Below are 15,543 nucleotides of genomic sequence, written 5' to 3' on the forward strand. Positions count from 1 at the left end.
CAAACAAACAAACAAACAAACAAACAAACAAACAAACAAACAAACACACAAAGCAAAGTGATCACAATACCTCCTGGTGGAGGTAAAAATAAGACTATATAAGTAAATTAAAGAAAAAAGGGCTAATGTATTAAGTAAAAACACATAAAAACACATAACAAACCCACACATTCTGTCAGTGGAACCATGAATAGTTCATGATAACACAATATCAATATTTCACAATATGAAGTCTTGCTATATGTGTCAAATCAAATCTTAACATTCTTCAAGACTCTTCTTGCATTTGGATAAAAGCTCTTTTCAGTGTATTTGTGTTTTTACTGTCCTGCCACACCTGCCCAGAGGAGGCAGTTTCTGTTATGGGATGAGTCCTGGAGGATACTTTAAGGTAGTGGGAACTGTAGGGGATCTTCTAGAGAGGGGAGGGGGTTGCCACTGGTTTTTGGGGTGGTGGTGACAACCTGTGGAGTGACCTCATCTCCACCGATGAGCAGGAAGCAAACCCCACACAGATGCATTATGTAAGGACACTAGGTTAGGTGTTTCTCTAAAGGACCCTCAGTGAGTCCAGTCTCTGCTGTGACTTCTGCACCAGTTCTGTTGGGTTAAAGCTCCAGGTCAGGCTCTCCTCTATGTGCACACCCTGAAACTGGAAATCTGTGATCCTCTCCACACAATAATAATAAAAATAAGGGCTGACTGTCCATAGTTTTCCTGCTGAACTCCAGAATCACCTATGGGGTCTATCTGGTCTATTTGAGATCTTTTTAAATGGTACAATTTGTACTAGAAGTGTAACAAACATAAAAAAACTACATTCATCAGGAAAACTGAAGATTTCTTAGTAAACTAAAGAATGAATGATATATTTCAGATTTAGTTTATTTTAGTCATTTCAGTCTATAATCTTACAAAACAAATAACACACTAGACGAAGCTATATATACAGTACACATTCCATGACTGGAGCTGGAAGATCATGTTCTCAGTAATAACATAACATAAATACAGCTGGCAATTCATTTTTTTCTTTTCACAGATCCTATAAACAGTCCAGCAATAAATACAGACAGTAATCATAATAACGTATACATATTACTCAGTGGCTTCATAATGTCCTGTTTTTTCCTTTATAAATTTTCTTTGATGTAGTAATATTTGAGAAACATTTGAATTCATTGTCCAGAGTATCCACATTTCAGTTCATGTAGTCAAATACAAATGTGCTCAGATAAAGAACATACAGGTGGTGAAACCAGCTTCATCACATATTGCAATATGACATTTTTAACCATCCTCAGCCATTGTAATATTTCAAAAGTTTCTGTGTGAGACACTCCAAATTATAATAATTATCTGTTGTATAAATATAGTTTAGGACAGAATAGCATAAAACTGGAATACTTGAAAATTTACACACTTCATAAATACATTTGTTTCTACCTCAGTGTATATATTAACCCATAAAGACCCAAACAGCCACCAGCGACCAAAACCAACTACTGATCTAAACTGTTTAGTACCTGTTGATCCACTATTCATATTAAACTATGTAAATAATTGGTGCAAAATGCAGTTTGTCATCTTTTCATGGTCCTCAGATATGACCCATTTGGATGTTCAGAGGCTCTGTAGTTACCATGGAAACACTGTCATCTTCTACAGCATTGATTCACCAGTAAAACCAGCGGAGTTTGATCAATGACAGTGAATAGAGACACTTGTTTAATGATAGATTTTACTGAAAAGGTCACTACTTCTTCAGTTTTCTCTGCTTTTGATATAATAACCTATGAATTTACTCTGAGCTTTAATAAACATCTACACGATCAGTGAATTAAATATAGGAAAATACAACATTTATACTGATGAAATTCAAATTAAAGAGGATAATATGACAATTAAAGGTGATAAATCACCTAAGAAAGGTAAAATATAGAGAAAAAAATAATAATTTGGAAACTGACACAAAAGTACTACTGGAACTTTATGGGTTAATAAGGTTGAATATTTTGTTTCTTAGTTCAGACCTAACAAATATTAGGTTTAGGTTGCCCTCAATTTCCCGAGGGCTCTGCCTAAAGGATCAATAAAGTTCAATGTAATCTAATGTAATCTAATCTAGTCTAGATTAATCTAATCTAATCTAATCTAATCTAATCTAATCTACAGGGTAGGGAAGCAAAATTTACAATATTTTGAGGCAGGGATTGAAAGACAGTGTATGACCAATTAGTTTATTGAAAGTCATGAGAATTTATTTGCCACAAGAAAATGTACATAATAGAAAATGTTTTTATTCTATGTGTCCTCCTTCTTTCTCAATAACTGCCTTCACACGCTTCCTGAAACTTGTGCAAGTGTTCCTCAAATATTCGGGTGACAACTTCTCCCATTCTTCTTTAATAGTATCTTCCAGACTTTCCCATAATAGTTTTGCTCATAGTCATTCTCTTCTTTACATTATAAACAGTCTTTATGGACACTCCAACTATTTTTGAAATCTCCTTTGGTGTGACGAGTGCATTCAGCAAATCACACACTCTTTGACGTTTGCTTTCCTCATTACTCATATGGGCAAAAGTTTCTGAAAAGGTATGGATAATAGTGTTAGGTATGATTATGACATCAGTATATGTTTGGTTTCAAAACAATTGACGTAGTGCCTGCTGAGAAAAAACAACTAAATGTTCATTGTAAATTTTGCTTCCCCACCCTGTAATCTAATCTAATCTAATCTAATCTAATCTAATCTAATCTAATCTAATCTAATCTAATCTAATCTAAATGGGACATAACACCATATAAATCAAAGGACATTTCTAGATAAAGTTTGGAATAATAACAAAATAATCAGATGTGGTCTAGTTTGTAAACTGAGTTTCATGCTGTTTGTTCCAGTTAATGAGGGTCCTGTTGGGTTTAGATGAGGAGGGGCCAAAATAACAATAGTGACACTTGGACAACAGGGGACAGAAGAGACAGACAGGCCTTTTATCAGTTTATCAGATGGACATTTATCTACAGCTGTGAACTCAACCTCTGAGGACGGGAAGGTACGCTACTTTTATCAGAAAAACATTGTTACTGAAATGTGTTAATGTCATCAAACCCTGAAAGGCAGATTTGGGTAAAAATTTGTTTCATACCGTATTTGTTGCTGTAGTGTGTTACTCTTGCACTGATGTAGCAGATTTTAAGAGAATAACAAAACCAAAATGATCTTGAAGTTTTAAGTATCTTTGCTTTTTTTAATTGAAGACAAGTGTAATGAACTTAGAGTGACAGCAATGTACAGTTACAGCTTTGTGTCTCAAAAATAAATCCAGCCATGGATCTGATTTTATTTGAACATTTTAGACTAAAATATCCAATTTGTGTTGTCAGACTACATGGAAATCAGTTTCTTATCTTCTATTGTCGGTGCAGGTAATGCATCACTGACTTCTGCACTAAACTACTTTATACTTTATTCAAATTAGACTTAAAAACTAGTGCTGACATTAACATTAAATGTGACAAAGAAACTAGAGACTGTGGAGTTCAGAGGGATGATTCATCTCATCTTAATTTGGGCTAATGTAGCTCTTAGTCTATAGGGAAAAGCAACTGGTATAATTAATTATATTTTGTGTTATAGGGATGAGACAGTATTTACACAACTCAGCCTTATTTTGTATTCTGTAGAATATTAAGTGTTTAGTATAGTGTCCCCTAAACAAATGTAGTTGGTCTTTCAGTCTTTATTTTGTGTATTTTGTTTATTCATTCAATAATTTTCCAAACTGCTTAATCCTCAGGAGGGTTCACTGGAAAAAAAATCAAAATCTTATGAAGTGTATTTTTCTCATTTGTAGTCAAAATATCTCATTACACTTAAAATAAGACAAAATCACCTAGAGAGTACCTTTTTGGTGATATATAAGAACTTATTTTTACACAGTAGATCTTGAAAATCATAAAATTGTCTAAAAATAAGTTCTTATATCTCACTGAAAAGTTATGAGATATTTTTTCTAGAAATGAGAAAAATACACTTGGTAAGATTTTGATTTTTTCCAGTGTTGTAGGTGCTGGGACCAATCCGGCTATAACAGAAAAAGAAGTGTTTTCAGTTCATCACATCATATACACACCAACAACCACTGACTCTAACACACACACCAATAGGGGATGTAGATGCATGTCTTTGCAGAAGCTGGAGTCCTCTGACAGAACTTACACAGATATGAGAAAAACATGCAAACTCATACAAAGGTCCCACTGGCTAACCACTGCATTACCATACCACCCGTTTTCTGATCATTAACACCAATATACGGATCTCTGGAGTAGAAAAGGAAGATTAGAAAGTGCCGTTTTTATCTGTTTGGTGATCAAAGCACTCAGATGTCATGTGTCAGTATGATGTCAAATAGGATTCAGTTTTTCCTGCTAGCACATTCTCTTTTACAGGGCTTATATAAATATTTTTCCACCTGAAAACAGCATCTTTAACCTCCTAAGACCCAGGAAATGTCAGCAAAGTACAAGCTTTTTTTATGTTAATTTTTTTATTAAATAAGTGCCCATATTGGAAACATCATGATGCAACAGTTTTTTCAGATGCAGTTTTTAAAATTTTTATTGAATGTCCTTTGTGGTGGTCAGTTTTCTTTCTTTTCTTTTCTTTTTTTTGCATAGAGTTGTGAAACTCTTGTCCACAAATGTGGACAGAAAACCCATAGCTGGGTCTTAGGAGGTTAAAACATGCCTTTAGAAAAAAAAACCAAAAAACATGTGGTGCCAGGCATAACAAACCCCACCCCTCGCAAGTATTGTAGCTTATTTTGGCATGGATCCAGCTGATGTCATCATGTCTATGCATACGTTGATGTCAGCGTATCAACTGCCTCTATATATGTGCCAAGTTTGAAGTAAATTTAAAAAAAAAAAAATATATATATGTTTTTATAGACATTTGAGATTTCGCCCATTATAAGTAAATGGGAGAAGAAAAAAGATTTTAAAAATTCAAAAAAAATTTTGAATTTGACCTACTTTTCCCAAAACGTAACCAGATCTATTCTGGGTCACTGGCAATCTATTAACCCAATTTGGTATAAATTCAACCAACTGTTTTGCTGCTGCAGACATGTGAATTTCACCCATTATAAATAATTGGGAGAAAAAAAAAGATTTAAGAAATTCATAAAAAAAATTAAACTTTGACCTATGTTTCCCAAAATATAATGACCTCTGTTCTGGGTAACTGGCAATCTATAAACCCAATTTGGTATGAATTGAACCAATTGTTTTGCTGCTAGAGTGTTAAACAAACAAAGAAACAATCAAACCGAACCAAAAACAATACCCCTTGCCTCCCTTTTGGTGGTGGTGGTGGTGGTGGGTTAAAATACTGTAGCCTCGGCAAGATGACAGGTTATGACTGATTTTGAGGGTTAAGATACTACATGAACCAGCAAAAAACAAAAAGGATAAAAAGACATGCAGAGGAGAGACATGCGTACTGACTGAAATAAGAAAGTAAAATGTGAAAAGCAGCTTGTCATTGCAGCAGAGAAGTGTCTGAGTGTTAATAAACACAGAAAATCACATCTGGAAAGTGCTGCAAAGAAACCACAGCCTGAAAACCATGTGAGCATAATCAGGACTGTACTCAAGCTGAGGAATGAACTGATGCAGCTGCTCATTATATTCCTGTATGTACAGTGTGTGTGTGTGATGTGTTCATTAAGAAGTTAAACACAGCCCATGTTGGAGGCCACGCTATTAATATTTTAAATCAGTTTAGTTATTTGGCAAATTTGATCTTAATGTACAAACACATGTTGTGTTTTCATGGGTTTATGGAAATTACAATGTTAGTTCGAACTCTAATCCTATTTCCTGAACACTTGCCCCAACCTAACGTTAACCTTCCAGTTTGAAGACTTTCCTTATGGAGTCTTGTATTTTGCCCCAAAACAGAGCCAAGAGTTTATAACTTAAAAATACACCACCACACAGACACACAGAGACAAACACACTTTCTGAAAAAGTTGGCAGTGAAATCAGCAGTCTGACTCAACTTTTGTGGTTTTAGCACAAACCCTCCATGATGTGTGGCGTTACTGTTAATAACAGTCACTCTGGTTGTTGCACATTAATACTGGATCATTAACTACTAATTCATGGCTGGTTTCATATTTTCCAGATTACACTGGATAAACTGCTCTGAATCAAATCTCGGTCTGAACTGAAAATGAAAACATCCAAAGTCCAAACTAGTGTAAGACCCCTGAACAGAATATCACCACATCTGTACATGCTGTTGCAAAAACACCACAGATAAATCCCAACAATTACATCAGTTTGATCCTGGCTTTGCAACCATAACACATATAACATTGAAGCCGACTAAAAAAGGATGTCAGAAAAAAAATGACAGAACCACGGCAGCTACTTGAGCATCATAAAACCTGGTTCCACTTAAATGGTAATTTGATAGGTTTGTGGATAATTTTAATTTTTGCTCTGGTTGCAGAGGAAAACCAGAAGCACCACGATCGGAACAAAATTCCATAGCAGTCTATCAAAAAGATATCAAGGATGTACAAATCTGCACCAACCACCATTAATGGAAAGAAAATATATACTTTTATCAGAATCAGAATACTTTATTAATCCCAGGAAAGAAATGACCAATAAAAAAAACAAACCAAAAAATCCCCCACTCCATTAAAACACAATTAGAACAGCAATTTGCAAAATGTACTAGATGTACTAGACTACATTTACTTATACAGAAGTACTTATATTTGACTTTTTATTGTTTGTCTCTACTACATCCCCAAAGAAATTATTGTAGTTTTTTACTCCATTCGACAGATGAACATTTTACACGATGGATAAAAATACAACATTCTAAAGATTAGTTTGGATTTTGACATCTCACAGAAAGCAGTGTGTGATTCACTCACATTTAACTGTCACTGGGTTAAAGACTCCAGCAAAAACACTGTCCTCTGTAAACTCCTGACATGGTTTAATTTCAGAAAAATTAAAGAAAAGACAAAAAATGATTTGTATCTTTGGCTTTGTTTTCTTTGTTTTTCTCTTCTTTTTCTGTTTGTTTCTCTTGCAAATACAACTGGACATAAAGAGGTTAAAAAAGTGCCATCTCTAACAGCTACAACATTAACACGATGCCGACACTTCAGTATCGTGATTTAATGATGTGAGGTATAATATGTGAGTGAGGGGAACCAAACCAGAACCTTTACTGTAATATTTTAACTTGAGTTTTGCAGCTAATTGTCAGATCTTTTTACTTTATACAGATATAAAATGCACTGCCATCCAGAGAGCAATGTAAGTTTTTCCCTCCAGTTTCCCCTCTTGTCCTCATCTGGCTCCAGTTAGTGGAGTTCATGTGTTTTTCACCGTTTTGTTGTCTCTCCTTGAGACAAAACATTCAGCTCTGTCTCCTCTGTCAGCTTGGACTCAGACCCAGCGTTTGGGGGGTCTTTCTTGTGGTCTGGAGCGGCAGCATTTCTAGAGGCTCTGGACCTTTCAGTGGTTTGGAGGACAGCCTGAGTGGCTTTACCACACGCTGTTTGTCTTGGATCTGCATCAGCAGAAAACCCATCCAGCTGGGAGGATTATGAAACTGACATAGCCTGAAGAAATGAAGCGGACATGAGGAAACTTTATGATAAATTACAGCCTTTTTAAAATGTTTTAAGGGAAACATTTTAACAATTAATCAGTGACTGTGACTTCACCTTCTATCTTCCAGTCTTCTCCTCCAGTTCTCCACTGATCCATATCCAAGATTACAGTGATCATAATGTTCTCGTGCCATTAAATTCATCAGAGAACATCAGCGCCTCCTCATGAATGAAAAGTTGAAATGATTGCAGCAACCTCAACCCACCACTGGTTTCCTGCTCCCCTGCTCTGGTTACAATCCTGCACACAGAATGATGGGAGATTTTCCATGGCGTCCTTGGAGGCAACCTCAGTGACCATGTTTCCCAAGAGCCTTGTCACAATGTCTGTACCCTGACTTTGGAAAATCTGAAATATGAATCACTTGCATACAAGGGGGCGCCAAGAACAATTACAGGGAGAATATTTGTTGGAGGGGGATTATTGCATAAAGAGCTGGAGGGCAAGGTTTGGGAGGAAAACAGAAAAAAGAGAATAGAGGGCAGAGCTACAAAGAGGCTAATTAGTTGTTTGTGTGTCTACCTAGTGTGTAATGCACAGAGGCCCTGGCATTTCCCTGTTGCTAATGATTTAAAGCAAGTACTTCATTGTTATGTCTGTGTTGAACACCCACTTGGCTGTGTGATAAATAATGGCAGGAAACCTGTAGTCCCAGCCCTTCCAGTTGTGCCCCATAGGATCTAAAAAAATTAGATTAAAAGATAATTGTACTTGTCAAGACTGTCAGAGTTTGTTCTAAAACTGTTCAAGCATCCGTGACAATATGTAAATATAAAGACTTTATGCATAAGACATAAGACGTATAAAGCATATTCGAAAAGGAGTGAGAAGAAGTATAATTTATAAACTCCCACCCCTTCTCCTTAGATAATTAATAATAACACTGGGTTACAAATAAATGTTTTTTGCAAGTTGTCTAGGTTTTTTCAACTGAATTAGTACCATTTTGCACCGCTAAATCCAAAAATGACATCTGTTTTTCTCAATCAGGTCAGGTTTTTTTGCTAATTTGATTTTGAAAAATTTGATCTTCTCACAAAATTGATTACATTTTTGTGACTTTATCAGTTGATTTTTTATATAGTTCTCACCCAAAATAGGTTTTAAGAGAAAAAAAAAAATCATTTTCTAACAGGATTCCTGTTAGGTACAATGGTGTATTCACCGCAGGTGTAGCAGAATACGTCAGGCTTATTTTTGCAAGATCTTCTAGTTGAAGCCATTTCATTCACCTGTAATATTAAAAAAAACATTAATCATAAATTGGCAAAAGTAAAGTCTTCAGAACTCGTTTATTGCAAGAAATATGAAAGAATTTTGTATCATATGATGTGAAAATGCCCATAAATGTAAGCAAAAATGTTAAAAAGCCAATATGTAGCATAGTTCAGAAAGTTGACCTGATTGAGCAAAGTTAATGTGATTTTTGGATTCAGCACACCAAAATTATCCTAAATCAGCTCAAAAAACTGAAACAATAAATTTGTTGTTGACCAGTGTAATAAGCTTCCTAGTCTAAATATATCTGTACTCTAATGCCTGATACTTACTGTTAAATACTTTTGTTTCTGGCTTTATATTATTACAAACAAATACTGTATAACATATTTACATAAACACATAATACAATTATACAAAAATATGCACATACATACATATACATACACATACACACACACGCACACACACACACACACACACACACACACACACACACACACACACACACATATATATAATGGATTAGATTTATATAGTACTTTGCTATGAACGCATATTCAAAGTGCCAACAGTGGATCCATTATTCATTCACTCACACATTCCCACTCTGGTGGTGGTAAACTACATATGTAGCCACAGCTGCACATATACATCCATATACATATACACATACCACATACTTGTACATCTTTATAACACCCAGTGATACCTAACATCTCCCTCATCCCTGTACCTCTTAAAAATTGCATCTTTGTACCTCATTTTAAATTGTTGTATGCTTGGACATTGCTTTAACTCATATTGAATCTGTTCCACATTCTCATCCCGCTGACTGAAACACAAAAACTTTTCCTTGTCGTACGTATTGACTAAAAGTCATAGATGTAATGTCACATCTGCTCAGAGTTTCTGAAGATGTCTCTGCAGCATCAACATGATTACACTTGTTATTTTCACTTACTTTATTACTTTTTCACCTCATTCTCACAGCTTGAGGACAAGTTAAACAGTGGATGCTTTAGTGTTCGTGACACCTATCACATGTACTGAGCCCTTTAAACTGTGGATGTCTCTCTACCACAAACCACAACTTTCTTGGCTCTCAAGGTGACAAACATCACATGTGTAAATGGTGGAACAAGTCAGACAGGATTAAAAAATGATTTGTCCTTCATTATTGGTCACTGTTCGTATTTTTCTGAAGTTAGATCCCATGTTGAACAATGGAAGGAGCAGGACGTTGACTCTGTTCTCTGCATCTTGAAGTTGATGTTTCAACACCTCATTACATTAAAACCACAATGGATTCAACTTAAATAATGATGTAGTGCATTTTCTCTTCATTATGCAGTAACACCGTCCTATTTTTGATAATTAACCACATTAGTAATACATTTTTGCGCACTGTGTTGTTAATTGCAAAATGTATTTAATACTCTTAATCATATTTTGAATAAATTAGACTTTTTGATGAGTTGTGTCAATGCAGAAGTCAACCCTGCTGCACCACTGTCATCACACTGTACAACACTTTAATCAATGGAAAACTGACTGGAGACTTGATTGATTATTACTTGATTCATTTTTTTTCCCTTTTGGCTTTTGACGTTTGACTAAGACCCTGAATTTGGCTGTTAGATACCTATGATTAAATGCTATTTAGACTAACTGAGGGTTCACCCATAATGCATTTTGTGTTTAAGCAGTGTATTTCATTATCGAGATGTTCTTATATGATGTGTCGCAGCAGGTTGTTTACTAGTTTTGGCAATAAGGACAGAAGATAGCTATCGTGATTGCTTTCTTTGTATTATTTCCACTGCACTGAGATTTGAACCTGCATCCTTTTCATTGATGGTCCTGCTCAAACAAGACAGCTTTGTGTTTTGTTATGTTGTGGAATTTGGAGCATTCACTTCAGTGATCATCACTCATGTGTCCTTTCACCATTCTGATTATTTGCACCAACTGAAGCCTATAATGTGTTTGTTTCCTCTCTCCCTGTCTTGTGAAGGACCACTAATTGCTCCATGAGGAATGAAAGGCCATGGCGTTGATGGGGCTCCATCTCCTGGCGTTGGCCTTGTGGACCGGTGTTGGAGTGAAGCTGGAGGTTGGGGCAGAACAGATGAAGCCGGCCCGGGCTCCCCTGATCCCTCACCGGCCTTTTGTTGTTGTTTGGAATGCTCCTACTGAGTCCTGCCGCCTCCGATTCAAGGTGGACCTGGACCTCAGTGTTTTTGACATCGTGGCAAACCTCAACGAAACTCTCAGTGGACCAAATGTCACAATTTTTTACCATAGCCACTTGGGATACTACCCGTTTTACTCAAACTCTGGGATCCCCATTAATGGTGGGCTGCCACAAAACCAGAGCATCTCCAAACACCTGAGCAAGGCCCGGGTCGACATCGACAAACTGATCCCCCACAAGGATTTTCGAGGCCTGGGCGTCATCGACTGGGAGAACTGGAGGCCTCAGTGGGTCAGAAACTGGGGAGCCAAGGACATCTACCGCAACAAGTCAAAAGAACAGATCCGGAAACTTCATCCGAACTGGCCAGATAGCAAAGTGGAAAAGGAGGCAAAGGAACGTTTTGAGAGAGCTGGACAAGCTTTCATGAACCTGACGTTGGCCCTGGCTGAAGGTCGCAGGCCGGAGGGACTGTGGGGCTTTTACCTTTTCCCAGACTGCTACAACTATGGATACAAGCAGCACCCACAGCGCTATACTGGTGAATGTCCGAATGTGGAGCATGTTCGCAATGATCACCTGATGTGGCTTTGGAGGGAGAGCACGGCCCTCTACCCATCGATCTACCTGGACTATGAGCTCAAATCTTCCCCAAACACTGTCAAGTTCGTCCATTACCGAGTCAAGGAAGCCATGAGGATTGCATCCATTGCTCGTATGGACTTTACATTACCTGTGTTTGTCTACTCCAGACCTTTCTACGCCTACACCTTTGTGGTTCTTTCAGAGGTACGTTTGACTTTTAAGCTAAGAATTATGCCTCCTTAATTAGTAAATAAAAGCACTTAACATCCACCAGGTGACTGGTGAAGGGTTAGAAATGGGGGTAGGTCTAGGGTCTACATTTGAGTCTGTGTTTTGTTTTGTTTTTTTCACTATTCTTTTTATGATATAATGATGAAACATCTGAAATTTCATGTCGGGATGGGAGGCTAATAGAAACACCTTATGAAGACCAGTGCACCCTGACTCCTTTAAAAAATAAAGACATCAAAATCCTCATAAAACCTAATCCTACCTCATGGTTGGGGTTGAAAATAATGGATAGCAAAAACATTGCAAAATATAAAAGTACACATATTCACCACTGACTTAAAATTGTCTCTTTATATGCCATTACACTTGAATTATTAACACCATTTTCTGCATGATATACAATTATTCACTGAGTCCTCAATAATCTCGTAAAAGTGAAAATGTTGTTATACATGAATTGCTTAATATACTCTCTCAATATGTGACTTAAAATGGTAGTAGAAACAAAGCGGTAAGTTACGCACTATAGCTACAACATCCATACTTACTAAGAATTAGCAGTAATTGAGATGATTTTGATATAAAAGTTAATTTTCTATTTGCTCTATGAGCTTAAATAGATTTGAGCATTAATAATTCGATTTTTTTTAGAGGATTTGTTGCAGAAAATCCAACCTGAAATCTCTTAATCTTATAACCCAGTATATTGTCGTTATCATGGATCAGTATTTGCCTCAGTAATGACATTAGATAAAGTCAAGTGACCAGCTCCAACACAAACTTCATGTAAACACACAAACATGTGCAAATCTCAGTATAGTGCATTATTAGTACAAAGTAATACCAAATTTTGTATGTCAATGATAGGGTAAAGAGTAAAGTGTCGGATTTTGCCTTTTTATGTCTCATGAAGTACAGTACACAGTCAGAAAGTTGTCATCCATGTTCTTGTGTTAAAAATTGTTCTTTCACTTTCATTTCAGAGTGACCTGGTTCACACCATCGGGGAGAGCGCTGCTTTGGGAGCATCAGGCGTCGTCCTCTGGGGATCATCAGAGTACGCCCGATCACAGGTAACAACGATAAGTGGAACTAAAAAAAAAAAGGTCCAAGACGATGAGTTACAAGTGGTTAAAGTACCACAAACCATACAGAACATGTTATTACCTTGATTATAACATACATCACATAAAGTAAACCACAACGTTTTATGGAACAGTAAATGTTAAACACATAAAATGTATGCCTGGGGAAGGTTTTCTGAATTCTGGTCCTGGAACATATGAGAAGACATCATTTTCTTTACACCAAAAGTCATATTTATATTTTTGATAATCTTGCAATCATTATAGTCTTTTTAACCCATAAAGACCCAGTGCTACTTTAGTGGCAGTTCACAAATGAATCCTTCTCTATATTTCCTCTTTCTTAACTGATTTATCACCATTTATTGTAATATTATCCTCTTTATTTTGCATTTCTTCAGTAAAAATCAAGTGTTTTAATCATTTAATTTACCGATCATGTAGATATTCATAAAATCTTAGAGTAAATTAAAAGGTTATTTTATCAGAATCATACAAAACTGAAGAAAAAGTGACTTTTTTCTGCAAAATCTATCATTAACCCTTTCATGCATGAATTATGAGACCCTTAATCAAGTTACTTTTCCTGAGTGTTTTTATTCCTCTTTAGGCATGAAAAAAAACATGCCTAAAGAAAATTTTCTTATGAACCTATTTTTCATGGAGTTGCAAAAATGTCCACTCAGCTGGACACCATGCATTTAATTTTTGAAGCAAAGAAACATGTATTTACTGATACACTCTGTGAAAACTATGAAATAAAAACATTTTTAATGCTTATTATAGGTAATTCATTTCTCAAACAGGGGTAGTTGTTTGATTACTTGCTTTACTAATTTGTCTGATAAATTAATTACCTACAATAATCATATGTGGAAGACAGTATGAACCTTTACCTGACATTTTTAATGCTACTAATCTGAAGTTTTCTCACATTTTAACATGCTAATATCAGTCATTACTCACTTCATGGAGATAATACACACACACACACACACACACACACACACACACACACACACACACACACAAAAAAACTTTAAAAAAAAAAAGAAAAAAACTGTTAATTACAGACTTCTAACAATAACAAGCACTTGATTTACACTTAAACATGTTACTCTAGATCAGGTTTATCAAGAACAGCAAAGTTACAGTAATGGTATGAATGTCAGTATATGGGATGGTGCATAAGCGTCCACTGTGTTGGCTGATACGGAACTGAAACAACAAAATCTATGAATATATGAGAACAACTGTGGAATAGCTGTTCACTGTAGTGACCACTATGCATGAAAGGGTTAATTGAGCATGAACCAAGTGTGTCCATCCACTGTCACTGATTCGACTCCATGGGTTTTACTGGTGAATCAATGTTGTAGAAGATGACGGTGTTTCCACGTTTGCTCTGCCTCTGAACATCCAAATGAGTCATATCAGATGACCATGAAAAGATGATAAACATGCATTTTACACCAATTATTTACATGTATTGGTAGGATTAGTGGATCAACAGGTATTAAACAGTTTATATCAGTAGATGGCTTTGGATGTTTGGGTCTTTATGGGTTAAGGTTAAACACCATAATGTTTAGGTTTACTCTCTTTTCTATCACTGTAAATATCTTGAACATTTAGACTATAAATCAGACATGTCTTAGATGTTTATGATGTAGCTAGAGGATGACAGGTAGAATGTTTGCGGTGCGATTTATTGCAGTGTCCTTTGTCTCCTTTAGAGGAACTGTCTGACAGTGAAGAAGTACATTGATGGTCCCCTGGGGCATTATGTCATCAACGTCACCTCGGCTGCCAAACTTTGCAGCAAAGCACTGTGCAAGAAGAATGGTAGGTGTGTCCGTAAAAGCCTGGACTCAGCAGCCTATCTGCACCTGAACCCACGCTTCTTCCACATCCACCGCAACCCCACCCCCAGGGGACCCCGTTTCCACGTCAGCGGTCACCTCAACAACCACGACATCCTGGACATGAAGCATAAATTCACCTGCCAGTGTTACCAGGGATGGACGGGCGTGTACTGCGAGATTCCACAGGCCCCTCCCCCACCCCCTCCTCCTCCGCCTCAGCCAGCCATCCCCCTGCCTCACCCCAGAGAGAACAGCCTGCTGGGAGATATCCTGCTCCTCCTCTCGCTGCATTTTTCCTGCCTCTGTATCATCATGTTCCTGGGACTCTGTCTGATTATCAAGTGCCTCATACTATAAGAACGACAGAAACTCAGGAGGACTGGAAAGTAAGAAATAAAAGTGTTAGTCAATGTTTAAACAGCTGCAGCTCCTCTAATGAGCATTAGTTACTGCAAGAAAACTGACTCAACATTGACAAAAGACAATCATTTTCTCTACAAAGTCACTATTTTTTACCCGTAAGACCCAAACATCCACCTTTAACCTAAACCATCTACTGATCTAAACTGTCTAATAACTGTTGATCCACTGATCCTATAAATACATGGAAATTATTAACGTAAAATGCAGTTTGTCATCTTTTCAT

At 36.7% G+C, this 15,543-nt stretch overlaps 1 protein-coding gene across 2 annotated transcripts; it reads left to right on the forward strand.

Moving 5' to 3' along the window:
- The first annotated feature begins 2,956 nt into the window (after positions 1 to 2,956).
- On the forward strand, positions 2,957 to 15,319 carry hyal6 (hyaluronoglucosaminidase 6). Of its 2 annotated transcripts, none has more exons than XM_030137640.1 (4): positions 2,957 to 3,059; positions 10,952 to 11,920; positions 12,931 to 13,020; positions 14,769 to 15,319. In XM_030137640.1, exons 2-4 carry the CDS (start codon positions 10,985 to 10,987, stop codon positions 15,252 to 15,254), a joined length of 1,512 nt encoding a protein of 503 aa, XP_029993500.1. In that variant the 5' UTR covers positions 2,957 to 3,059; positions 10,952 to 10,984; the 3' UTR covers positions 15,255 to 15,319. The 2 variants fall into 2 exon arrangements, with proteins under 2 accessions (XP_029993500.1, XP_029993501.1); XM_030137641.1 differs by having other exon boundaries at positions 3,004 to 3,133.
- Positions 15,320 to 15,543: the final 224 nt, after the last annotated feature.

The sequence above is a fragment of the Sphaeramia orbicularis genome, chromosome 6 (genome assembly GCF_902148855.1).
Source record: "Sphaeramia orbicularis chromosome 6, fSphaOr1.1, whole genome shotgun sequence".
In the NCBI taxonomy this organism is placed as follows: domain Eukaryota; kingdom Metazoa; phylum Chordata; class Actinopteri; order Kurtiformes; family Apogonidae; genus Sphaeramia; species Sphaeramia orbicularis.

Coding starts and splice junctions, on each gene's coding strand:
- hyal6 (XM_030137640.1), top strand. CDS start 10,985: ATGGCGTTGATGGGGCTCCATCTCCTGGCGTTGGCCTTGTGGACCGGT. Junction 11,921..12,930: donor CCTTTGTGGTTCTTTCAGAG/GTACGTTTGACT, acceptor CTTTCATTTCAG/AGTGACCTGGTTCACACCAT. Junction 13,021..14,768: donor CAGAGTACGCCCGATCACAG/GTAACAACGATA, acceptor TGTCTCCTTTAG/AGGAACTGTCTGACAGTGAA.